At 37.8% G+C, this 26610-nt stretch overlaps 1 protein-coding gene across 1 annotated transcript; it reads left to right on the top strand.

Moving 5' to 3' along the window:
* The first annotated feature begins 3429 nt into the window (after positions 1 to 3429).
* Positions 3430 to 26314, top strand: LOC127128685 (auxin transport protein BIG). The gene is made up of 14 exons (XM_051058055.1): positions 3430 to 3900; positions 4136 to 4245; positions 6392 to 6554; positions 6668 to 12762; positions 14207 to 14824; positions 14921 to 15101; positions 16071 to 16305; positions 16382 to 20908; positions 20990 to 21212; positions 21426 to 21824; positions 21917 to 22060; positions 23350 to 24375; positions 24593 to 25096; positions 25344 to 26314. The coding sequence occupies exons 1-14, from the start codon at positions 3660 to 3662 to the stop codon at positions 26175 to 26177; spliced, it is 15300 nt and encodes a 5099-aa protein (XP_050914012.1). The 5' UTR covers positions 3430 to 3659; the 3' UTR covers positions 26178 to 26314.
* The last annotated feature ends 296 nt before the right edge of the window (positions 26315 to 26610 follow it).

The following is a 26610-nucleotide window of genomic DNA, read 5'->3' as shown; positions in this document are numbered from 1 at the left end:
ATCCATTTATGGATATGTGTCTACTATGTTTGGCACAACAATAAGTTGGAAAATAACACTTCATAAGGTTGTTGCCTTATTAACTATTGAAGCAAAGTATATTTCCCTCACTAAAGATGTGAAAGAAGCATTGTGGCTTGAAGGTTTTGCTAAAGAGCCGAAACTTCAATGTCGAGTTATCACTGTTAAATGTGATAGTCAGAATGTCATACACATGTCGAAGAATTCTGCCTATCATGAGCGAACCAATCATATGGATGTGTGGCTGCATTTTATCAGAGAGATAATTGAGCAGGGAGAAGTCCAAGTGATGAAGGTGTCAGTTGATGACAATGCTGCTGATATGATCACCAAGACATTGTCGAGTAATAAGTTCTTCCATTGTATGCAGTTGATAAAGCTGCATGTTGAAAGGTAGTTTGTTTCCTTGTGTAGAGTTTGTTCCAAGGTGGAGATTTATGGTATTTTGATCGAACTCTAGCCTCGACAAGGTTAGCTTCATGGTTCGGCAATAGTCAAAGATGTGCATGCCGTAGTCGAAGTCTGTTCTTGCATGCAAAAATATGTTAACTTGTTGTTTAAGTTAGCATGTCTAATTGGGCTAGTCTGTTGGGCCAATTGTTTAGTATATTAATTGAAAGCTAGAGTTTAGTTTTCTTATAAATAACATACTAGTTCTCACTTCTCCATCAATCCATGATAATTCTATTCATGTGGATAAAGTGGTGTGGTTGAGATTCAATTATAAATATTATTCCCTAATGTGTAATTGAATCAAGAATCCATTTTTTACCACTTTGATTGTTCTTTCTCTTCTCTTTTCTCCTTTTTTTCTTTTGTTGTTTTATTGTTAATAAAAAACCGATCATACTCTATTTATTGGGCATCGTTTCACAACATGTAAAGATTTATGTGATGAATTAAGTACATTAAGAAATGTTGTTTTCCAAATCTAAGAAGACCATTTCCTTTTTTGAAAATGAAAATGGAAATTTAACCAAATAAATAAATCTTCTTAAAGAGACACAAACTTTCTTAAGTAAAAACTCCCCCTATACTCCTTTTGAAATTCTACAAGATAAATCTATCAAGTGTGCAAAATACACAATAAAAAATAAAATTGAAGATTTGCATAACACTCTCGATAAACTTACTAAAGAAAGAGATAAATTGAACATCATATTAGGTGATCAAATAGGGACATATAATAAAGTCGAGTTTGACTATCAATCTAAAACTAATACTAAATATTTTAGAAAATTTGTCGCCCAAATACAATCTCTAATCATACAACGATTAAATAATTTTAATATGGTAAACATGGTCACAATTCTCCTTCCCGTTATATAATAAAATATCATGAAACAAATGTACAAGAAAATGAATTCCAAAAGACAATATGTTTTACACGAAAGCTAAAAGACCAAAAATGATTTGGGTAACAAATGTCAAAAATTAGTCTGTGATGCAGGTGTTTTTTATAGTTCAAACTCAAAATGCTATCTCGATAGTGGCTGTTCAAAGCATATGACTAGGGACAAAAATATCCTTTCATATTTTCCTTCTAAGAAATGAGGTAACGTCTCCTATGGCGACATAAATAAAGGTAAAATGATTTGTTATGGTATTTTTGGTATGTGTTCTACCTTTGAAGTTGTTTTGATTGTTTAAAACACAATTTACATATCATTAGTAAATTGTGTAAGAAAGATAATGATGTGATGTTTAATTCTCCTATATGTAAGATCATTAAATCTGTAAACCTTTTTTTTCCGAAGAAGAGGAATGCTTTTTATTGCCTTTTGAGAGTTAGCTAAAGTTAACCAAAACAAAAAATGTTTATTTCTTGGTTATTCAAATTATAGTAAAACTTTTTATTTGTTAAATTGCCCTCCTTTACCATTGAAATTACCTTGGTAAGAATTAACTTGTAATGCAATTGAAATGTCAGATGATTCACTAGCTGCGACTCTAGCCATTTCACATTCTTATTTGGATCTCTACCAAAAAAGCTATATCATTATCAGAAAAGGGGTTCGTCATCATGATTTGGGATTTGGAATATGAGAAAGAACCATTCAACCCTCTCAAAAACCTTATTACATAATTTTGTTCCATATAGATTTTGATCGAATTAACTACACCACGAGTACAAGAAAATAAGCATTTACGAAAAAGAGAGGTCAGTGATTTTCGAGTTCATCCCATAAACTTTCAAATGAGTGAATTAATTAGAGACATCAGAAGTACCTTGGCGAAGTCAATAAATATCATCTTGAATATCTGATATGCAAAAAATGCCATTGTCCCATTATCAAATACAAAGGTTTTTCCACACTCCGACTACAATATCAATCCATAACACCGATTTTGCAATTGAACTCAAAATTGATTGTTGAATCCATGCAATAACCATTATATTGAAATTAATCTACTGCGCTACAAAGGATCTGAAGCAAAGATACCATTGTTGTTTTCGAAATCAAAGTGATTTGCATCGATCAATCCAGTGATAATTTTTGTTGCCAGAATGAGGAGCAATCAGAAAGAATCAACGAGAAACTTTCATTAAGATGCAAATAAAATAGATTGGCACACTCTATTGTAAAATTGAAATTACTATGGTGTTTCATATAATTTCTAAATATAAAAGAAAATTCTAAAAAATAAATTATAATCAATGAGATTGATTAGAAAAGAAGAAGAAAAAGTGGACAATTGAATTAATTGAGTTAATCAAACTTATGTACTATCTGATCACAAGAAGAACTCAACTCTAATTTTTTTTTACTTATTATAAAAAAATAAAAAAATAAAAAAATATAAACAAAATTAAATTTACAATGAAAAAAAACACAATAACATACATTCATAATGATTAACACTAAATAATAAATTAAAAATAACAATTTGTCAATTATATATATATATATATATATATATATATATATATATATATATATATATATATATTATATATATATATATATATATATATATATATATATATATATATATATATAATAACATATTATTTTTCGTCCTAATCTTCAAAGTGCTCTTGAGAAATGTTCCTCCCCATTAATCCCCACTGCATGTGCAAATTAACATTTCTAAAGCCTCTGACAAATGAACAAGTTGGTTTGTCCCCTTAAAACAAATCAATTTAAATTAAAATAATAATAAATTAATTATCAATTGGAGCTTTAATATTTTTACTATTTTACTTATATTTATTTTCAAAAATTAAAATAATTATTAAATTTTATCTTGTTTTTTCGATTTTTTTTTTCTTTATTGAAACTATAATTTTAGTCAAAGTTATTATTAATCTATTCAAAAGTGTTAAAATTTCTATTTTGTAAAAAAGATATAGTAGATAGTAGAAGAAAACATTTTCTCTTCCTTTCGGCGAGTACAATCGATCATAAATATCGGTGTATGGTAAGAAAAGAAAGAAAAATACCTTCTTCTTCATTAAGCAAACTTTCGTCACTATACTGTAAAACACCCTCTCTCTCTCTCTCTCTCTCTCTCTCTCTCTCTCTCTCTCTCTCTCCCTAACCGTTTTCACCACGCTATCTTAAATTACCATAAACCCCTCACTGTTTTCCTTGATGCTACTCTCACCATCACACTCTTAGTCGATTCGCATCGCCATGGCTGAAAACCTCAATGTTCTCGCCGACGCTCTTTCCCAACCGTCCGGCGAATTTCTCCACAAGCTCCGCTCCGATGACTCTGTTAGGTTAGGTCTCGATGCATTCTACTGCCTTCTCCGTCGCGGTCTCGAGTCTTCCGGCGATGGAAGTTTGTGTCTCCAGTCGTGGACTGATTCTCAGATTCACGCGATTGCTTCTCTAGCTAACGCTATCGCTTCCTCTTCTCGATCTTTGTCAGGTACTTGTTTCCGTCAATTACTATCATCATCATCATCATCATAATCATAATCGGAACTTCAATTCTTTGTTGCTATTGCGCGATTTAGCTCGTTGGTATGATCCTTGTTGTTGTAATTGCTAATTGTTGATCGACGAGCCACTTTTTTGTAAGTGTTTGGAAATGATTTTATGCGTAGTGTTGTTTTTTCTAACTTTTTTCTTTCGGTTGTGTTTTTGGTTGTTTGTGTGAATAGTTGAGCAAGCGGAAGGAGTACTTGTTGCGATTGTGCAGCAGTCTATAGAATTTGCTCTGTGCTATTTGGAGAAATCTGGATTTGATGATGATGATGATCTAGGAATTCAGGTATGCTTTCCATATTTTAGGAGTATGGAAGTTTTGTAGTATGGAAGTTTGATGAAGAGCAGAGTGAATGGTTTATTAAATTTTGAGTATGATTTAAATAAAGCCTAATTTACTTTATTCCTTTTTCTTTAATATTTCTCTGGATTTGTCTGTTGTTTTCTGTTTGATCCATGAGTATTCATTAGGTCTATTAGGAACTCATTACCAAGGTTTTTAAATTGTGGTTGCATAGTGAAAATATAGGTCTAACGGGCTTCAATTTGATGAAGAGTAGTTTGCATGGTTTGTTGAATTTCTAGTATGATTTTAATGAAGTTAACCTTTCTCTGGAATTGTCTGATGTTTTATGTTTCATCAATGAGTTTTCATTAGTTCGGTTAGAAATTCATTCCCAAGGTTTTTAATTGTGGTCGCGTTCACATTCTGAAAATCTAGGGCAAATGGGCTTCGATTGCGGCTGTAGACTTCAAACACCTTTTTGGAGCCGACATTTTGCTAACCTGTTTTTTAAAACCCTGCTTGTCGTCGTATGTGTATCTTAGCTTATTTGCATAATCATAATTGGAATGTTGGAATGAAATGATACCCAATCCAGGTATTAAGCTAAAAATCTTAGGGACTACTATTCCACAAGAGTGCGTTAAAGAGTAGTGTGCTTGGTTTATTGGATTTTCTGCATTTATTGGAGTGAATATGATACCCAATCCAGATAGGGACTACTATCACACAAGAGTGCGATAAAGAGTAGTGTGCTTGGTTGATTGGATTTTCTGCATTTATTTGTTGAAATAAAGAAGAATGCGAAGTGCTAAATAATATTCAAGTTTATAAATAATTCATTAATTTTTTTGTATGTCTGCAGTAAAACTACTAACAGCTAAGTGGTTTTAAAGATGTTTAATTCAGGCCTTTTTCTTTAACCGTTCTCTGGATTTTTTTGTTGTTTTCTGTTCAATTGAAGATTATTCATTTCGCCCACTACGATTCATCATCAATGTTTTAAATCACGGTTGCGTCATGATTGTTGATATTTCTTAGAACTGTGATTAAATGTAGCCTCAATTGCGGTCGTAGAGACATCATGATTGTTGATATTTTAGAACTGTGATTAAATGTAGCTTCAATTTAGAGACTTCAAACACATTGGTGTCGCCGCTGAATTTCGCAAACCTTTTCTTTAAATCCTGCCCGTCATATGATTATCTTAGCTTGTTCGCACAGTCATAATTGGGAGGCGGAAATGAATATGATACCTAATCCAGTTATAAAGTTAAAAATCGTAGGAACTACTTTTCCAGAAGATTGCTTTTGAACCTTTAACTATGTGGAAACTCAATGCAGCAACAACACCAAATATTTTTTTTGTGAAAAATAGACTTGTCAGCCGTATAACCACCCCCATTGGATTGCGCACCCGCGCACACACACATATTAAATAGGTGAAATATACACCCTCCGGTCACTATTATAAGCAAATTTGATTTTTTTGGTACATTTGACTGTCAATGTATCTAGTCTATACTAGATAGATTGACAGTCAAATGTACCAAAAAAGTCAAATTTGCTTATAATAGTGACCGGAGGGTGTATATCATTAAGGAGGGTTGGAAGCTACAACATATGGGGGGGGGGGGGGGGAGGACATATCCTCTTCCCAATTAATCCCTATAGGATTTCAGTGTTTTACCTCTATGACGAAGTACTCAATGCTCAACCAGTATGGTGGAGAAAGGTAAAAATTACAAGAAGAAATGTTGGGCAACCACCAAAGTACAATAAAAAGAAGTTCGACGAAATAAAAAAAATGGATTTCTTAGAGTTCAGTAAACCATATTGTTCTAAGCCTTTATTGGATACTTATTAAATAAGGGACTAAATTGAATTTTGAGCCTAATTTTATTTATCTTGCCTCGTATATAGCTGCTGTATGGTACTGTGTGCTAATAGGTTTTTCTGATATAGATACCTGATTATGAAAGGTGAAAAGGTTCTCTCCTCAAATCCATTTAGAGAACAAAAAACAAGTCTGGCGGGCATAGCTTAAATTTATTTTACTGTGTGTTAGAACTTAGTGTCTTGGTCTATGTATTTTCTGGTAAAATGGTGGCTATTTTTGTCTATCACTAATTCATCTTGAACCTTTCAGGCCAACATGATACATCTTTTAGAGATAGCTTTGGTTGATGGAATAAATATGGTAGTGGACATATTACAACCTACAACTGCAAGTTCCTTAGTAGATTTGCTGCCAATGGTTGATGATTGTCATGGCGATTATGCGGATGACTACAAAAAATGCCGTTTAGAAGGTATTATGTTAATACCCAATAATCATCCCACTGTTGTCTTGTCATGGTTTTCCTGCGTACCTAACCATGTGCTCATTTTCTTTTCTTTTCATTTTTTTACTGATTCATAAAAGGCTTCCGGTGCTCAATGGAAGAAAAATCAATGGATTGGCTTCTGAAGACATTAGCTTCTAAACACATGCCACATGATAGGCAAGAATCTGGATTCAGCGAGCAGACTTATTATCAATATCTCAACACTTTTGTCTTCCTATCCCAGCACTGGGCAGTTGTCCATGGAAAATGCACTCCCCGCATGATCTTGCTGTGCGATAAACTAGCTAAAGTACAAGATGCATTTGATGAGCGGGCACTGGGTCAGAATTTTCGAAGGAGGCTATCATTCATTTTGAGAATGTTGAAGATACTTGGAAGTCTCATGACAGATGTTCCATATGTTGAATATGACGCCTCATTGATGAGTGCAGTCGCCTCATTTACCGATACTTTGCCTAATTTGTTTAGAATTAAACTCGAGTTTGTGAATACCTATGCTACTATTGAGGGAGGTTTAGAAAGCACTGTTTTAATGATTACAGAAGAGTTTCTTCACGATGTTCTGGTTATTTTTGGTAATAGCTATGTAGCTGATAATATCCAAGCATGCGTTGTAGCATCTATACTAGAGAGTTTGGATTCTTCTGTTTGGATTTATGACAAAACTGATCCAAATTCAAAGCCCCCCTTGGCTTTTTTCCCCCGATTTGTTGTTTATACTCTGAAACTCATTAATGATCTGAGAAAACAAAGGCCCCAGATTCCTTTTGAGCAAAAAGACTTTGATGTAGAACTTGTTGGCAGCTCTACTGACTCACAAAACAGTTCCTTTTCATGCCTTGTTCATCGCGGGACTATCCCTTTGCTGAAGGGACACACCTTTGAAGAGCTTATAAAACTGATATTTCCTCCATCAAGCCAATGGATTGAAAATTTGATGCAACTTTGTTTGTTCCTTCATTCTGAAGGTTTGAAATTTAGACAAAAAACGGAAAGATCCCATTCTAGTTTTGCAAAAGTTGCTGGACCATCCGAAATCGAAAATGCAGTTTGCCATGAGGATGAGGCTCTTTTTGGAGATCTTTTTTCTGAGACAGGGCGTTCTGTTGGATCTACAGATGGATGTGAACAACCACCGGCTGCTGCCTTGGTTTCTAACTCCAGCAATCAGAATATGCCAATTCAGGCTGCTATAGAACTTCTGAGCTTTGTTAAAACATGCATCTTCTCAACTGAATGGCATTCTTCTCTTTTTGTTGATGCTTGCAGCAAACTCAGCAGTAGAGACATTGATATTGTGCTTTCCCTACTTAATTGTCACGGCTGTTGTTCTGAAGATAATATGTCTGATGGGTGTAACCCTTCAAATGAAGATGGGAAGATTGGGCTCATCCATGAACTGTGCTTTGATCTTCTGCACAACCTTCTCACAAACCATGCATTGAGTGATTCACTCGAAGACTACCTTGTGGAGAAGATCCTTATTGTTGAAAATGGTGCTTTTGATTACAATGATAGGACTCTCACCCTGCTTGCTCACACATTATTTAGTAGGGTTGGTTCTGCTGGCAGTCAGTTGAGGACAAAGATTTTTAGGGGATACGTTGCCTTTGTTGTCGAGAAGGCAAAATCTGTTTATGTAAATTGCCCAAGCATCAATGAACTCACTTGCACTCTTCCTTCATTGTTTCATATTGAGGTAGTTCTTATGGCCTTCCATTTGTCATGTGAAGGAGAAAAGGGAGTGATGGCGAATTTAATATTTTCAACCCTCAAAGAAGTTGCTAACCCAGTCTTGAATTTGAACGGCTCATTATTAACATGTTGGGCTTTAGTGGTTTCAAGGTTGGTCTTAGTTCTTCGTCATATGATATTTCACCAACACACTTGTCCTACATCATTGCTTGTAGATGTGCGGTCTAAGTTGAGGGAAGCACCGCTGTCTATCCCATCTTTGCCAAATAAAGTTAACGATCACATGTTATCTTGGTCATCAACGGCATTAAAAAGCATTACAGGTGGATTGGTGGCAGAGGAGGTTTTTGTTGGTAGCTTGATTGCACAGTTAATTGATGTTTCTGAGTCTTCTGCTCCTCTTAACGTGGATGATTTGACGATTGACAAATTAGCTCTGAATTGGAAGGACATATATTGTACTTTTTCACTGATTCTTGGATTTTGGAGAGGCAAAAAAGCCACTACAGTGGAGGATCAAATTGTTGAAAGATACGTTTTCAACCTTTGTTGGGATATTCCTTATATAGGCTCTGAAGCAGACCATCCAGTTATATCTTGGAATCAAGGGCAATCTGTGGATCTATCTGATATGTTGCATTTTTTCCACTTCAGCCATTTACTCCTAGGCCATCCAGAGGTCCTTGGGAACTCCACTAATATTCCAGATGTTGTATTGAGCTTGCTTCAGAATTTAAATGCTTTGCCCATACCAGAAGGCATTGAGGAATTAGGTTGGGATTTCCTCAGAAGTGGAATGTGGCTGTCTCTACTGCTTTCCTTTATTAACGTTGGCATATGGAGATATTGTTTAGACAATGCAATCTCTGGACACGATCTAACCTGGACTGAGAGTGCATTTGGGGATGAGAAACATGTTAAACTTGCTGGAAGCATGATTTCTTCCATGATTGACTCTGGTCAATTTGTATTGGTAGTAGAGCTGTTCTCATCCTTGCTAAACAAACATGTGCACATTTATCAGAAAGCTTTCCTGGATGTCCTAAGTTACAAACAGAAGGTGGCTCCAGGGTTCTTACCACTCTTACTGCTGAAATATACTGGAATTGACAAAAGCCTGCAGGATGAGCTCCTGGAGAGGAGTGGTTCAAATGCAGGTGAGCTGCAGGCTATTTTGAGCCTCATATCAAGGTTAGACGCTGCTGTTGATAAAAAAGCTTCTAGAATTCATCCCAGAGCTTATTGGGAGTGCATATTGCATGGTTTTCCTTTGAACATTTCTACTTCTAGTGCGACTTTGCTCTCTTGTGTTCGTAGTGTAAGAGGAATCATCTTTGTTCTAGATGGGTTACATAAAATAAGAGAAGAAGGAAGAAACATTGACTCTGAGACTGAAGTCTTTTTACAAATTGTTGATACAATAATGATTATCAAGTGCGATAAAGTTTTTGAAAGTGTTCATCAGAAATGTGACACTATCTATCCCAGCTCAAGTGCAGAACTGGAATTGTCAAATTATACAAACTTAGTTCTAATGAAGCAAATGGAAGGGTTTTTGAATGACATGAATGTTAGAGGAGCAAGTGATTGCTTTGTCCACGAATGGATAATCTGTAAAATGGTTGAGATATTAAGCAGTCTTAGAAAAGATCCTTCAAAGTCTGTTGTATTTCACTTTTGTCTTGGTGTTGAAAATGTGCCCGGGCAGATGAGTAAGCTGTTGCAGTTACATCTTGGTGACTGTTTGGTTTTAATTGACTCCCTAGATACATGTTTCTCCGAATCAGTGAACGTGAAAGTTCTTGGTTTCTTTGTTGATCTTTTATCTGGAGAGCAATTTCCTCATCTCAGAATGAGGATACAAAGGAAATTCCTTGACAGAGATATACATAGCGTATCTAAATGGTTGGAGAAAAGGCTTTTAGGAAGCATATTGAAATCAGATAGTGGGGTGAACTGTGCAAAGGGGAGCTCCATTTCTCTCAGAGATTCAACCATGAATTTTATTTTATGCCTTGTATCACCGCCATCTGAAAAACAGTCGATAGAGTTGCAACATCATATTTTCAATTCTGCACTGCTATCACTTGATAATGCTTTTTTGCTATTTGACATACATGTGGCAAAGTCATATTTCAATTTCATTGCTCAAATTTCAAGAGGAGAGCTCTTGATGAAACAGCTTTTGACGAGGACCGTAATTTTGATGGGGAAACTGGCGGGCAATGAGGGTCTGCTTCCAGGACTCAAGTTTCTATTTGTCTTTATTGCAACTGTCTTGAATGAATGTGGATCTGGTAAAATTTCCTTGCAAAGGACAACTAAGAAATGTTATTCTGGCAATAGCGCTGGGGCGGGTCATGTGGCCGCTCAACTGATTGGGTCAAGAAAAAATTCTGAGACATTCATTGTTACTTCCAATCAAGGTGGATCAACCTCTTTAGAATGTGACGCTACTTCTGTAGATGAGGATGAGGATGATGCAACTTCTGATGGAGAGGTTCTTAGCATAGATAAAGATGATGAAGAGGATGCCAGCAGTGAAAGGGCCCTTGCCTCTAAAGTTTGCACATTTACTTCCAGTGGAAGCAATTTCATGGAGCAGCATTGGTATTTCTGCTATACATGCGACCTGACTGTATCAAAGGGTTGCTGCTCAGTCTGTGCAAAGGTTTGTCATCGAGGTCACCGTGTAGTCTACTCACGCTCAAGCCGCTTCTTTTGTGACTGTGGAGCTGGAGGTGTTAGGGGTAGTAATTGTCAATGTTTGAAACCACGAAAATATACTGTAGATAACAGTGCACCTGTTCGTGGTTCTAACACATTTCAGTCATTTTTACCCTTTACTGAAGATGGAGATCAGCTGCCAGATAGTGATTCAGATTTTGAAGATGACATAAATTTAGATGTAGATAACTCACTCAGATTATGCATTACAAAAGAGCTTCAAGAAGGGATTCCATTGTTATTGGAAGAACTCGATGTTGAGAGTCAGGTGCTCAATCTTTGCTCCTCCTTGATGCCATCAGTAATTAGTAGACGGGACTTCCACCATTCTAAGGATAAGAATATCGGTTTGGGTGAAGACAAAGTGATTTCTCATGGGATTGATCTCTTGCAGTTGAAGAAAGCTTATAAAAGTGGTTCATTTGATCTCAAGATTAAGGTTGATTATTCTAACTCCAAGGATCTCAAGTCACACTTAGCAAATGGTTCTCTTGTGAAGTCCTTGCTCAGTGTAAGTGTACGTGGTCGACTTGCCGTTGGTGAAGGTGATAAAGTTGCTATATATGATGTTGGGCAGTTAATTGGCCAGGCCACCATTTCACCCGTGACAGCTGACAAGACCAATGTAAAACATCTTTCTAAAAATGTTGTCCGCTTTGAAATTTTACAACTCGTATTCAATCCTGTGGTCGAGAACTATCTCGTTGTAGCTGGTTATGAGGATTGCCAGGTCCTGACACTGAACCCTCGCGGTGAAGTGATTGACCGCCTTGCCATTGAACTTGCTTTGCAAGGTGCATATATTAGACGGGTGGAATGGGTTCCAGGCTCACAAGTTCAATTAATGGTTGTGACTAACAGATTTGTCAAGATATATGACCTGTCCCTGGACAACATCAGTCCAGTGCACTACTTCACTTTGTCAGATGACATGATTGTGGATGCCATTCTCTATACAGCTTCCCGGGGCCGAATGTTTCTTGTTGTTCTGTCCGAAAATGGAAACATATTCAGGTTTGAATTGTCAGTCAAAGGGAATGTTGGTGCCGTGCCATTAAAAGAACTTGTACAACTCAAGGGAAGAGAAATTCACGCAAAGGGTTCATCATTGTACTTTTCTTCAACTTGTAAGCTACTCTTCATATCTTTTCAAGATGGTACCACACTGCTAGGTCGACCAAGCTCTGATGCAGCCTCCCTAGTAGAGATGTCTTCTGTATTTGAGGAGCAAGAAAGTAAGATGCGGCCTGCTGGAGTACATCATTGGAAAGAATTATTGGCTGGCGGTGGATTATTTGTTTGCTTATCAACTGTGAAATCAAATTCTGCACTCGCGGTGTCCCTGGAGGAACATGCTGTACTTGCTCAAAGTATGAAGCATTCAGTGGGTTCAACCTCCCCTATAGTTGGAATGACTGCATACAAACCACTATCAAAGGATAAAATTCACTGTCTTGTCTTACATGATGATGGTAGCCTTCAAATATATTCTCATGCTCCTGTGGGTGTGGATGCTGGTGTTATTGCAGCATCTGAGAAAGTGAAGAAATTGGGTTCTGGCATCCTTACTAAAGCTTATGCTGGAACAAATCCCGAATTTCCTCTTGACTTTTTTGAGAGGACCATATGTATCACACCAGATGTAAAACTGGGTGGTGATGCCATCAGAAATGGAGATTCTGAAGGAGCTAAACAAAGTTTGGTAAATGAGGATGGATTTCTAGAAAGTCCCAGTCCTTCAGGTTTTAAGGTATCCTCTATCACTTAGCAAAGCAAATATATTACTGTACTTTGTGACATACTCTTTTTTAGTCTGAGGTTAGAGATAACACTTTAGAACACCATAGCCTAAGGGTGTGTTTGACAACCTTTAAACACTAGATATTTGGATGCACTCTGGCTGTTTTGTAGATGCAAGTTGTTTGGTTATCAAGTAAATTTTAAAACAGTGAACTAAGTTTAAGATCAAGCTAGCTCTTAAAAGTCCCACTGATGTTTTTTGAATTATGACCACTCAACTGAATCTAAGTGTGGTATCAGATGCAATCTAATTGGTGAGACCACTCATTCCGCTGTTGGTCAATAATAAGCATGCCAAATATTTTGAATTGTGACAACAATAATCTTCCGCATGCTCAATAATATATTAGATTAAGTCTTGAATCCCACCTATTGTGAAGAGGTTTTTGTTGCATTGGAGTTATATTTAAGCATTTTTAAACCAACCTTAATCCCTAATATTGAACTGCTTAGTTTTCATTCTGCTTTGTGTAATTGGTTCGAACACCACCATTTTAAATTAAGTTAGAAATTTCCAAACACTCCCTATATGATGTCAGTAACGGTACCTGTTATTCTTTTGTAAGAGGAACCAAATTGAAGCTTTTCTAATAATGCGGTGCTTGTCTTTAATGAATTTGATGTAATTGTATCATATCCCCAAGTCTACCAACTGTAGGGGTAATTGTGTGTATGTCTAGTAGTGGAATAAAGGTGTGTTAGGATAATAATTTTGAAACAGTGGTTTTGATCCCTTGAGAGAATTACTATTTTTTGCTTTTACCCAAACCACACTGGGGTTTGAGAGGCACAAAGACGTGCACTAAGTTGTGTTTGGTTCATCATGATCTGGAAAATTCAACCCGAGAATCATCTCCTAATAGTCATGCTTTCTTATTTAGCGGTAGTCAGTTAAACGTACAACACTTTTCTAGCTAACATGGTATTGTCAAATGCGTTTGTTGATAAAACCCAATTTGCACAACCCACACTTTGCACAACCCACACTGGGGTTGAGAGGCACAAAGACGTGCACTAAGTTGTGTTTGGTTCATCATGATCTGGAAAATTCAACCCGAGAATCGTCTCCTAATAGCCATGCTTTCTTATTTAGCGGTAGTCAATTAAATGCACAACAGTTTTTTAGGTATTGGGTTTAACGTTATAAAATGATTCAAAATTCATATTTTATAACTGCATGGGTTATATATAGAATACTAAAGTAGATCCATTCTAAAATGGTTACATGGTAGGCGAATCTTGTTTCACAATGATGCTGTTCCAAACAATTAATTTTTGTGACGATGTCAACACTGCAACAATGTCGGCTGCTTTTGCTGATGTGTGTCTGTCTTTCAAGTGATTGGATACATCACTTTCGTTTCTCTGATTTCTTTTTTTATACATTTTCACAGATATCCATCTTCAATTCAAACCCTGATATTGTCATGGTTGGTTTCCGAGTTCATGTGGGTAATACATCGGCAAGCCACATACCTTCTAGTATATCTATTTTCCAGAGGGTTATTAAATTAGATGAAGGAATGAGGTCCTGGTATGATATTCCCTTCACTGTTGCGGAGTCTCTTCTTGCAGATGAAGAATTTTCAGTGTCAGTTGGGTCAACCTTTAATGGCTCAACACTTTCCAGAATAGATTCACTTGAAGTTTATGGCCGAGCTAAAGATGAATTTGGTTGGAAAGAGAAAATGGATGCAATTTTAGATATGGAAGCAAGAGTTCTTGGTTCGAATACATCACTTGGTGGATCTGTAAAGAAGCGCCGATCAATGCAATCTGCTCCTATTCAGGAGCAGGTAATAGCAGATGGGCTAAAGCTGATTACCAAGGTTTATTCATCATGTAGGCAACAAGATTGCTCAAGACTTGAAGAAGCAAAAACAGAGCTGGGAAAACTCAAGTGCAAACCATTACTAGAAACAATATTTGAGTGTGATAGGGAACCTATTCTGCAGGCTTCTGCTAGTCGCGTTTTACAAGCAGTTTTCCCCAAGAAAGAGATATACCATCAAGTAACATATACAGTATCACTTGGTTCTCTATTTTGTTATTTCTACTTCATGTCAATGTTATGCTAATTATTACTATCTTGACTTTTCTCACATTAGGTTAAGGATACCATGCGGCTTCTTGGAGTGGTCAAATCATCCTCACTACTGTTGTCAAGGCTTGTGATAGGTGGTACTTCAGGAAGTTGGATCATCGAAGAGTTCACTGCTCAGATGCGTGCAGTTTGTAGGATTGCATTGCAACGCCGTTCAAATTTAGCAACATTTCTGGAGACAAATGGTATTGTTTAGTTCCCGCTGGTTAAATCTTAAATATATATGTGATAAGGAGACACACTTGGTCAATATAAACAATCCTTTGCATGCAATTATATTATTGAGATACTTCTCTACTTCTTTTATGTTGTAATTTGTGAAATTTCTAATAAACCTCTATTAGAATTTAGTATTAGAATTTCATCTCAACTAGACCTTACAACTGATTCATGAAATTTTTGAGTTGATATCTGCACCGATCATATTTGCTGTTAAGAATGGGTTACTAAGGTTTTATATTTTTTGCATGGCTGGTTCTTGCTACATTATTTCTGTATGCTACCTATTAGACCACAGTATGTTAAGTGACTGAGGTACTATTATTATGAATCAAGAGAATAGAGTGCATCATTAAGAGTCCTACATCAAATGAGATATGGCTGGAATATATGTTTATATATGTGGGCAATCCTCACCTTATGGGCCCGATCACAATTTTAAGATCCGTTGGCCCACCTGCTATCGGGTTTCCGTTATCGGACCACCCACAATTTATATACACACACGAAGCCCAGTGGTACCACTAGGCGCGAGGGGTGTGTTTATAGAGTCCCACATCAGATGAAATATGGTATGAATATGTATTTATAAGTGAGGGTATTCCCAGCCTTAAAAGCCGGTTTTGTATAGTTGAGTTAGACCAAACCTATTCTTTTTTATATACACACACGAAGCCCAGTGGTACCACTAGGCGCGAGGGGTGTATTTATAGAGTCCCACATCAGATGAAATATGGTATGAATATGTATTTATAAGTGAGGGTATTCCCAGCCTTAAAAGCCGGTTTTGTATAGTTGAGTTAGACCAAACCTATTCTTTTTTTTTGACTCAGACCAAACCTATTCTAAGAGAGTGAATATTGAATAGTTATTTGTCCAATGTGGATATAATTGCTACCAATTGTACATTATATGAACTGCTTTTGCTGCTGTAGGCTCAGAGGTGGTGGATTCACTTATGCAAGTCTTATGGGGAATTTTGGACTTTGAGCAGCCCGACACACAAACCATGAACAACATTGTTATGTCTGCAGTTGAACTTATTTATTGTTATGCTGAATGCTTGGCTCTGCATGGAAAAGATTCAGGAGTTCACAGTGTAGCACCTGCTGTTGAATTACTCAAGAAGCTTCTTTTTTCGTCCGATGAAGCTGTTCAGACTGCTAGCAGGTATTTTTTCTCATTCCTTTTCTTTTTTGTATTCAAAATTTGATTTCCAGGCTTTTAAACATTTTGTTTCTTTCAGTTTGGCCATATCTTCGAGATTGCTTCAGGTCCCTTTTCCAAAGCAGACATTGTTAGCTGCAGATGATGGTGTTGAGAGTGTAGTTCCAGTTCCTGGCTCAGCTGACACAAGTGCTAGAAATAACCAAGTCATGGTTGAAGAAGACACTATCACTTCATCTGTTCAATATTGTTGTGATGGTTGTTCTACTGTACCTATACTTAGGCGAAGGTGGCATTGCACTATTTGTCCTGATTTTGATTTGTGCGAGGCTTGCTTTGAAGTACTAGATACAGACCGACTTCCTCCACCACACTCTAGAGATCATCCTATGACAGCAATTCCAATTGAAGTGGACTCAGTGGGAGATGGCAATGAATTTCACTTCACACCTGATGACGTTAGTGACACTCTGCCTGTACCGGCTGATAGCAACATGCAGAATTCTTCTCCCTCAATTCATGTCTTGGAGCCCAATGATTCTGGAGAGTTTGCTGCTGCATTGACTGATCCAGTCTCAATCTCTGCTTCAAAACGGGCAATTAATTCCTTATTACTTTCTGAGCTTCTTGAGCAATTGAAAGGATGGATGGATTCAACCTCTGGAGTCCGATCAATTCCTGTTATGCAGCTTTTCTACAGGCTGTCATCTGCCGTGGGTGGACCTTTCATAGACAGCTCAAAGCCCGACAGTTTAGATTTAGAGAAATTAATCAAATGGTTTTTGGATGAGATTAATCTCAACAGACCATTTGTAGCCAGAACCCGGTCTTCAATTGGGGAAGTTGCGATCCTAGTCTTCATGTTTTTCACATTGATGCTTAGAAATTGGCATCAGCCCGGTAGTGACGGTTCCATGCCAAGACACAGTGGAACTACTGATGTTCATGATAAAAATGTAATTCAACTTTCTTCTTCCACTTCCAAGACTTCAGTTGATGATCAAGAGAAGAACGACTTTGCATCACAGCTGCTTCAAGCTTGTGATTCTCTTAGGCAGCAATCTTTCGTAAATTATTTGATGGATATACTGCAGCAGCTGGTGCATGTTTTCAGATCTCCTATTAACAGTGAAGGTGGACATAGTAATGCTGGGCCTGGATGCGGGGCTTTGCTTACAGTACGTAGAGATTTACCTGCTGGTAATTTTTCACCTTTCTTTTCTGATTCGTATGTAAAAGTGCATCGGACGGACATCTTTATGGACTACTATAGGCTTCTACTAGAGAATGCTTTCCGACTGGTGTACACACTTGTTCGACCAGAAAAACATGACAAGACTGGAGAAAAGGAAAAAGTCTACAAGTTGTCTTATGGTAAGGATTTGAAGCTAGATGGATATCAGGATGTTCTCTGCAGTTACATCAACAATCCTCATACCAACTTTGTTAGAAGATATGCCAGGAGGCTTTTCCTGCATCTCTGTGGGAGCAAGTCTCACTATTACAGTGTACGGGACTCTTGGCAGTACTCTTGTGAAGTGAAGAGACTTCATAAACACGTAACCAAGTCTGGTGGTTTTCAAAATAATCCAATTCCGTATGAAAGAAGTGTGAAGATTGTGAAGTGCCTTTCCACTATGGCAGAAGTAGCAACTGCACGTCCTCGGAACTGGCAAAAATACTGTTTAAGGCATGGGGATATTTTGTCCTTTTTGATGAATGGAATATTTTATTTCGGTGAAGAGTCTGTGATTCAGACTCTTAAACTTCTCAACTTTGCCTTCTATACAGGAAAAGATGTTGGTCAGACTTCACAAAAAACAGAGTCAGGAGACTCAAGCTCAACCAAATCGAGTATTGCATCTCAAGATTCAAAGAAGAAAAAGAAAGGCGAAGATGGGGCTGAATCTGGTTTGGAGAAGTCCTATTTGGATATGGAGGCAGCAGTAGATGTCTTCACTGACAAGAGTGGCAATACCTTAAAGCAGTTCATAGATAGTTTCCTTCTGGAGTGGAGTTCAGTTACTGTGCGTGCAGAGGCTAAATTAGTTCTATATGGTGTCTGGCATCATGCCAAACCAATGTTTAAGGAAACTATGCTATTGTCTCTCTTGCAGAAAGTCAAGTGCCTCCCAATGTTTGGCCAGAACATTGTGGAGTATACAGAACTTGTTATTTGGTTGCTTGGAAGATCCCCAGATACTAGTTCAAAACACAAGATTTCTGAACTTGTAGACCGATGCTTGACTTCTGATGTAATTAGGTGCATCTTTGAGACACTTCATTCACAGAATGAGCTGTTAGCTAACCATCCAAATTCCCGCATATATAATACTTTGAGTGGCTTAGTGGAATTTGATGGATACTATCTTGAGAGTGAACCTTGCGTTGCCTGCAGCTCTCCAGAAGTACCTTACAGCAGGATGAAGCTGGAATCCCTGAAATCAGAAACAAAATTCACTGATAATCGCATCATAGTGAAATGTACTGGAAGTTACACAATCCAGACTGTGACCATGAATGTTCATGATACCAGAAAGTCAAAATCAGTGAAGGTTTTGAACCTATATTATAATAACAGACCAGTTACCGACTTATCAGAGTTGAAAAATAACTGGTCTTTATGGAAGCGTGCAAAAAGTTGTCATCTTACATTTGATCAGACTGAGCTTAAAGTTGAATTTCCTATTCCAATTACAGCCTGTAACTTCATGATTGAACTGGATTCATTCTATGAAAATCTTCAGGCTTTGTCTCTCGAACCATTGCAATGCCCACGTTGTAGTCGTCCAGTCACAGATAAGCATGGTATATGTGGAAACTGTCATGAAAATGCATATCAATGCAGGCAATGCCGCAACATCAATTATGAGAATTTGGACTCTTTTCTGTGCAATGAGTGTGGGTACAGCAAATATGGGCGGTTTGAGTTTAATTTCATGGCGAAGCCAAGTTTTACATTCGATAACATGGAGAATGATGAAGATATGAAAAAGGGATTAGCAGCCATAGAATCTGAGTCAGAGAATGCTCATAGGCGATATCAGCAACTTTTGGGCTTCAAAAAGCCCTTGCTTAAAATTGTATCAAGCATTGGTGACAGTGAAATAGACTCACAACAGAAGGATTCTGTGCAGCAAATGATGGTTTCTTTGCCTGGCCCCTCGTGTAAAATCAACCGAAAAATTGCTCTTCTTGGAGTCCTCTATGGTGAGAAGTGCAAAGCAGCTTTTGATTCTGTCACCAAAAGTGTCCAGACACTGCAAGGGCTACGCAAGGTGCTGATGAATTATCTGCACCAGAAGAATACAGATAATAGCGCAGCTTCAAGATTTGTGGTGTCCAGATCACCAAATAACTGCTATGGATGTGCAACTACATTTGTAACACAATGTCTAGAATTTTTACAGGTGCTTGCAAAGCATCCAAATTCGAAGAAACAACTTGTTTCGGCTGGCATTTTGTCCGAGTTATTTGAGAATAACATTCATCAAGGTCCTAAAGCTGCCCGGGTCCAAGCAAGAATTGTACTTTGTTCTTTATCTGAAGGTGATGTAAATGCAGTTACTGAGCTGAACTGTTTGATACAAAAGAAAGTTTTGTACTGCCTTGAGCATCATCGCTCCATGGACATTGCAGTGACTACACGTGAGGAGTTGCTATTACTTTCTGAGGTGTGTTCTTTGGCTGATGAATACTGGGAATCAAGATTACGTCTCGTTTTTCAGTTGTTATTTTCTTCCATTAAGCTGGGTGCCAAACATCCTGCCATATCTGAGCATGTCATTCTTCCTTGTCTGAGAATTATTTCTCAGGCATGCACACCTCCAAAACCTGAGACGCCAGACAAAGAGCAAGGTCTTGGGAAGTCTTCTGCAAAGACGAAGGATGAGATTTCTCAAAATATACCTGGGTCCTTGACTGGTGCTGTCAGTGTCGGTGGAACAAAGACATTTCCAGACTCATCAGAAAGAAATTGGGATGCCTCACCTAAGACTCAAGATATTCAGTTATTGAGCTATTCAGAGTGGGAGAGTGGAGCTACTTATCTTGATTTTGTTAGAAGGCAATACAGAGTGTCTCAGGCAGTCAAAACTACATGCCAGAAGTCAAGACCCCAACGCCATGATTACCTGGCACTTAAATATGCACTGAGATGGAAGCGCCGTGTTGGTAAAGCAGCTAAAAGTGAGTTATCAGTGTTTGAGTTGGGATCGTGGGTTAAAGAACTTGTTTTGAGTGCATGTTCTCAATCTATCAGATCGGAGATGTGCTCACTCATAAGCTTGCTTTGTGGTCAAAGTTCTTCAAAACGGTTTCGGCTGCTTAACCTAGTGGTTTCTTTGTTATCTGCAACACTTTCTGCTGGTGAAAGTGCCGCGGAATATTTTGAATTGCTATTCAAGATGGTAGATTCAGAGGATGCTCTTTTATTTTTGACTGTTCGAGGGTGTCTACGGACAATTTGTACTTTAATTTCCCAAGAAGTAAGTAATGTTGAGTCTTTGGAAAGGAGCCTACACATTGATATAACTCAGGGATTCATCCTTCACAAAATCATAGAGCTTCTTGGTAAATTTCTCGAGGTTCCAAATGTTAGATCCAGGTAAGATTGCTGCTTGAATAGCTTTAATTTGAGGCTAGTTTTTTGAATAACATTATCTCATTGTAGTGTTTTTCTTTCCAGATTCATGCGAGAGAACTTACTTTCTGAAATTCTTGAAGCCCTTATTGTAATTCGTGGCTTGATTGTTCAAAAGACAAAGTTGATAAGTGATTGCAATCGTCTTCTTAAAGATCTTTTGGATAGTTTATTACTAGAAAGCAGTGAGAATAAGCGACACTTCATTAGGGCCTGTATCAATGGTTTGCAAATACACGGAAAGGAGAGGAAAGGGCGTGCTTGTTTGGTATGGATTTTTTTTTCTTTTCATTTTCCGAAGTTTTATAGCTTATACTTGTTCCTTTCTCTAAAATCAGATGTGACAATTTTCTCTCCCAAAGGGTATCAGTTTGATTATATAGGATTAGACCTAACAAAGAGATTATATATTAAAGTTATTGTAACCTTTTAACTTAGGGTCCTTTCTAAACTTTGATGCGATCTGTACCTGTATTTGCAGTTTATCTTAGAGCAGCTTTGCAATCTGATCTGCCCCTCAAAACCCGAGCCTGTATATTTGTTGGTCCTAAACAAGGCACATACTCAGGAAGAATTCATCAGGGGGTCAATGACCAAGAATCCATATTCAAGTACTGAAATTGGTCCATTGATGCGTGATGTGAAAAATAAGATCTGCCATCAGTTGGATTTGTTAGGTCTTCTTGAGGATGACTATGGAATGGAATTGTTGGTTGCTGGTAATATTATTTCTCTTGATTTGAGCGTTGCACAAGTTTATGAGCTAGTGTGGAAGAAATCAAACCAGTCTTCAAATCTGACAAATTCTAACTTGGTGTCGTCAAATGCTGGCACCTCATCTAGATATTGCCCACCTATGACAGTGACTTATCGCCTCCAGGTGTGTTTCGCTATCAGTGACCTTATGAGTCAGCTCATTTGTTTAAAGATTTGGTTTTGAATTTATCTGTTCTATATGTGTGCAATTTCTAGGGATTGGATGGCGAAGCAACTGAGCCTATGATTAAAGAATTGGAGGAAGATAGAGAGGAGTCTCAGGATCCAGAGGTTGAGTTCGCCATAGCAGGTGCTGTTCGTGAATGTGGTGGACTGGAGATACTGTTGGGCATGATTCAGGTAGGCCGGATTGCTTTCTTTTATATCTGTGGACTTGGTTTCCACACACACACCACATACATAATTCAGTAAAGGAAATAAATCCTTTTATTTTGTTTAATTTCTTGTCTTTAGCACTATGCACCCTATAACTCTGATCTATAGGATTTAAAGTATCAATTACAAGAAAACTTGTGTAAAACCTGCTTTTGTTGAGGCCACTTTTCTGTTTGTTATTAAGCCTCTTGTTTTTTCATTAGTGCAATGGTACATCACCTTTGGGGGGTTCAGGTGGCTGGTTTAGTTCCACATTTCCTAGAGATATGATTTACTTATAAGGTTTGAGCAACCCTCTCCTTACAAGTTGGTTTTGACATGTTCAGTTAGGTCTTAAGTCAATAAGTCACCACTGTTGACTATCCTTTTAAGAACCACAACAACTATCAAAGACAAGGATACCCTGCCTCTGAGGAAAATCTAACCTGTCACCACACATTGTGCTTCTTTCATTGAGAATGTAGTTCTTCTGAAGAAATTATGTAATTTGGTTTTGTTGAGAGTCCAAAGTGTTTATAAGTGAGAGGCATTGCTTACTTATAAGCCTGTTTTGTACGGTTGAGTTAGGCTCACCCTAATCCTAAGGTGTATCAGTGTCTATTCAATATTTTCTGGGCTACATGTTATCGGGTAACTCAGGTCATGCTCCAAATGTCCAATCTGGGCTATGAGTGGTGTGTTTTGGGAAGTCTTACACTGGATGAGGTCTGGCCTGAAAAAGTGTTTATAAGTGGGAGCTTCCTCACTTTGCAAACCATTTTTGTGAAGTTGAGTTAGACTCGATGCAAATGCTAAAAGATTTCTTTCCTTTTGATATATTTTTCTTGTATTGCATTGATCATATCATTGTGTTTGATAGCATCATTTAGTATTGATAAATTCTAGCATCACCACATTTCCAAATAGGTCCATTCTCTAAAAAGTCAATCTAGTTGGCTAACAAGTAAAATAACTTTACAGTGTCGACATTTTATAGAAAGAACCAATAATAGTGTGGTGTGTCAAAACCAAATTTGTAGCTAGCATTCTTCTTTTGTGATTGCCTTGATGATACGATTATGTTGTGGATCTCTGTTGTTTAAGGCATCTACTTCGAAAGAAATTATGTTTTGCTTAGTTTATTTGTTTTTACAGTCATTCTCATGCATAAACACTATGCATCTTTGATGATTTTCATAAATGTCCCATTCCATTGTCTGTAAATTTATATTGATAATTGATAGAATGGTTTTCTCATTTTACTTGATTTACAGCGTCTGAGAGATGATTTCAAGTCCAATCAGGAGCAATTGGTTGCAGTTCTCAATCTTCTGATGTACTGTTGCAAAATTAGAGAAAATAGACTAGCGTTGTTGAAGCTAGGAGCCTTAGGTTTGCTTCTTGAGACGGCTAGACGGGCTTTCTCAGTTGATGCTATGGAGCCAGCCGAAGGCATACTTTTGATTGTTGAAAGTTTGACTTTAGAGGCAAATGAAAGTGACAGTATAAGCATCACACAAGGTGCATTTACTGTCACCAGTGAAGAAGCTGGGACAGGTGAACAAGCCAAGAAGATAGTTCTTATGTTTTTGGAGAGATTATCTCATCCATTGGGGCTTAAGAAATCAAACAAACAGCAGAGGAACACAGAGATGGTTGCTCGAATACTACCTTACTTGACTTATGGTGAACCTGCTGCAATGGATGCTCTAATCCAGCATTTTAGCCCGTACCTGCAAGATTGGGATGCATTTGACAATTTGCAAAAAAAACATTTGGACAATCCAAATGATGACAATATTGCTCAGCTAGCTGCAAAGCAGAGGTTCACGCTGGAAAATTTTGTTAGGGTTTCGGAGTCACTTAAGACAAGTTCCTGTGGTGAGAGATTGAAGGACATTATCCTCGAAAAGGGTATAACTAAAACTGCAATGAGACATTTGAAAGATCGTTTTGCCAATGCTGGGCAGACTGGCTTCAAGACGAGTGCCGAATGGGCACAGGGTTTAACACTGCCTTCCATTCCTCTTATATTGTCGATGCTGAGAGGTTTGTCAATGGGACATCTCCCCACTCAAAAGTGTATTGAGGAGGACGGTATCTTACCCTTGTTGCATGCCTTGGAAGGAGTTCCAGGAGAAAACGAAATTGGGGCAAGGGCTGAAAATTTGTTGGACACACTATCTAACAAGGAAGGAAAAGGAGATGGATTCCTGGTGGAGGAGGTGAGTGAGTTGCGGCACGCAACTAGAAATGAAATGAGGCGTCGGGCTTTGCGCAAGAGAGAGGAGATGCTTCAGGTATTTTATCTAAAATACCTTACTTTACATTGTTTTTAGATTTTCATAATTTGGTATTTTCTATAATTGAATAAAAGAGATTGGGAATTAGCACTCTATTTTGTTTCCGCTCTTGAGGATAATGTTTCATGTGGTGTTGGATTACTTGTTTTACTCGAAATGTATTAGAAACTGATTTTCTATTATATTTTTGCCTTGTCTGTTGTGTATGATGCAGGGGCTAGGAATGCGACGAGAACTGTCTTCAGATGGAGGTGAACGCATTGTTGTTTCCCGGCCTGTCCTTGAAGGTTTAGAAGATGTGCAGGAGGAGGAGGATGGGTTGGCATGCATGGTCTGCCGGGAAGGATACAGTTTAAGACCTACTGATTTACTGGGTGCTTATTCTTATAGTAAGCGAGTGAATCTAGGGGCAGCCACTTCAGGAAGTGCTCGTGGAGAGTGTGTTTACACAACTGTAAGTTACTTTAATACTATTCATTTCCAGTGCCATCAAGAGGCCAAAAGAGCTGATGCTGCTTTGAAGATTCCCAAGAAAGAGTGGGATGGTGCAGCACTTAGAAACAATGAATCTCTCTGTAATTCTTTATTCCCTGTCAGAGGTCCATCTGTTCCATTGACACAGTATATCCGCTTTGTTGACCAACACTGGGACAACCTTAATGCTCTTGGACGAGCTGATGGAAACAGGCTCCGCCTGCTGACATATGACATTGTTCTGGTATGTTATTCAGCCTCAACATGTTTTTTTTTAGTATTTTAAGTGGTGAACTTACCGTCAAGATAATTAAAGGAAAAACTGAAGGGATGATCTTGTTTACAGACAACAGATGTAAATGATTGGATCAATTAGATAACTCACCTTTTCTAGGTTTAAATATTATCTATAGAAAGATATTCCTGCAATTATTTCTACACTGATTGTTTTGTCTGACTCTGGTGCCAATGCATCTTCCTCATGTTTGTAGATGTTAGCCCGATTTGCAACAGGAGCATCGTTCAGTGTGGATTGCCGAGGCGGGGGACAGGAAAGTAATTCTCGGTTCCTCCCATTTATGTTCCAAATGGCACGCCATCTCCTTGATCAAGGAAGCCCCTTGCAGCGTCGAACCATGGCCAGGGCTGTGTCAGCATATATTACCTCGTCTACATCAGATCTGAGGCCCTCTTCTCTGTCTGGCAACCAAGTTACATTGGGAACAGAAGAAACTGTCCAATTTATGATGGTGAATTCACTTCTCTCAGAGTCTTACGAGTCTTGGCTGCAGCATCGCCGTGCTTTCCTGCAGCGCGGAATTTATCATGCATACATGCAGCACACGCATGGCCGTACCACTGCCCGCCCATCGTCCGTTTCAGCTTCTGTACAAGCTGTAGGGTCTGGAAGTATAGGCCAAAGTGCTACAACAGAAACAGGGCAGAGTGATGAGCTTCTGTCTATCATTCGGCCAATGCTTGTATACACTGGTTTGATTGAGCAATTGCAGCATTTCTTCAAGTTCAAGAAATCGACTATTGCAACATCTGCAAGTACTGGTGTGGTGGCTTCCTCTGCGACAGAAGGCGAAGATGAAAGTGGGAACCTAGAAGGCTGGGAATTGGTTATGAAAGAGCGACTCTCAAATGTAAAAGAGCTACTCAGTTTCCCCAAGGAAATGCTTTCCTGGCTTGATGACATTAATTCTGCTAGTGATTTGCAGGAGGCCTTTGATATTGTTGGGGTTCTGCCGGAGGTTTTGTCCGGTGGTTTCACTCGGTGTGAAGACTTTGTGCAGGCTGCAATTAATGCAGGGAAAAGCTGAAAATATTATGAACCTCTCTTTTCATATATACAAATATCAACAGCAAATCTTATATTTTGAGAGAATGTAAAACACTTATGTACTATGTTTTTGCAAGCACAATGCTGATATAAAATGAAAAGGGTTATTGTGATGAATACTGGCTTAATCTATTACTCCATGAAAAATCAAAGCGCGATAATAACTACTAACGGCTAAATTATCAACTGGTTAAACGAGGATTAGTTTGTTTTTTTAGAATGATCGAAGGGAATAGATGCTAATATAGATGATTCGATAGTTGATTCTACACTCGTCTTATTTATTATTTATTGCAAGGCTACTGTGCAAATTAATCATATTTAAATCCAATTATTAAAAATAGCTTAATTATTAGCATGATTTTAATCAAATTCATATTTCTTTTATATATTATTAATACCATTTTTATAAA

Source organism: Lathyrus oleraceus, chromosome 3 (genome assembly GCF_024323335.1).
Source record: "Lathyrus oleraceus cultivar Zhongwan6 chromosome 3, CAAS_Psat_ZW6_1.0, whole genome shotgun sequence".
Classification (NCBI taxonomy): Eukaryota; Viridiplantae; Streptophyta; class Magnoliopsida; order Fabales; family Fabaceae; genus Lathyrus; species Lathyrus oleraceus.
Note: the sequence above shows the minus strand (reverse complement) of the source record. Positions and strands in the feature narration are given on the sequence as shown.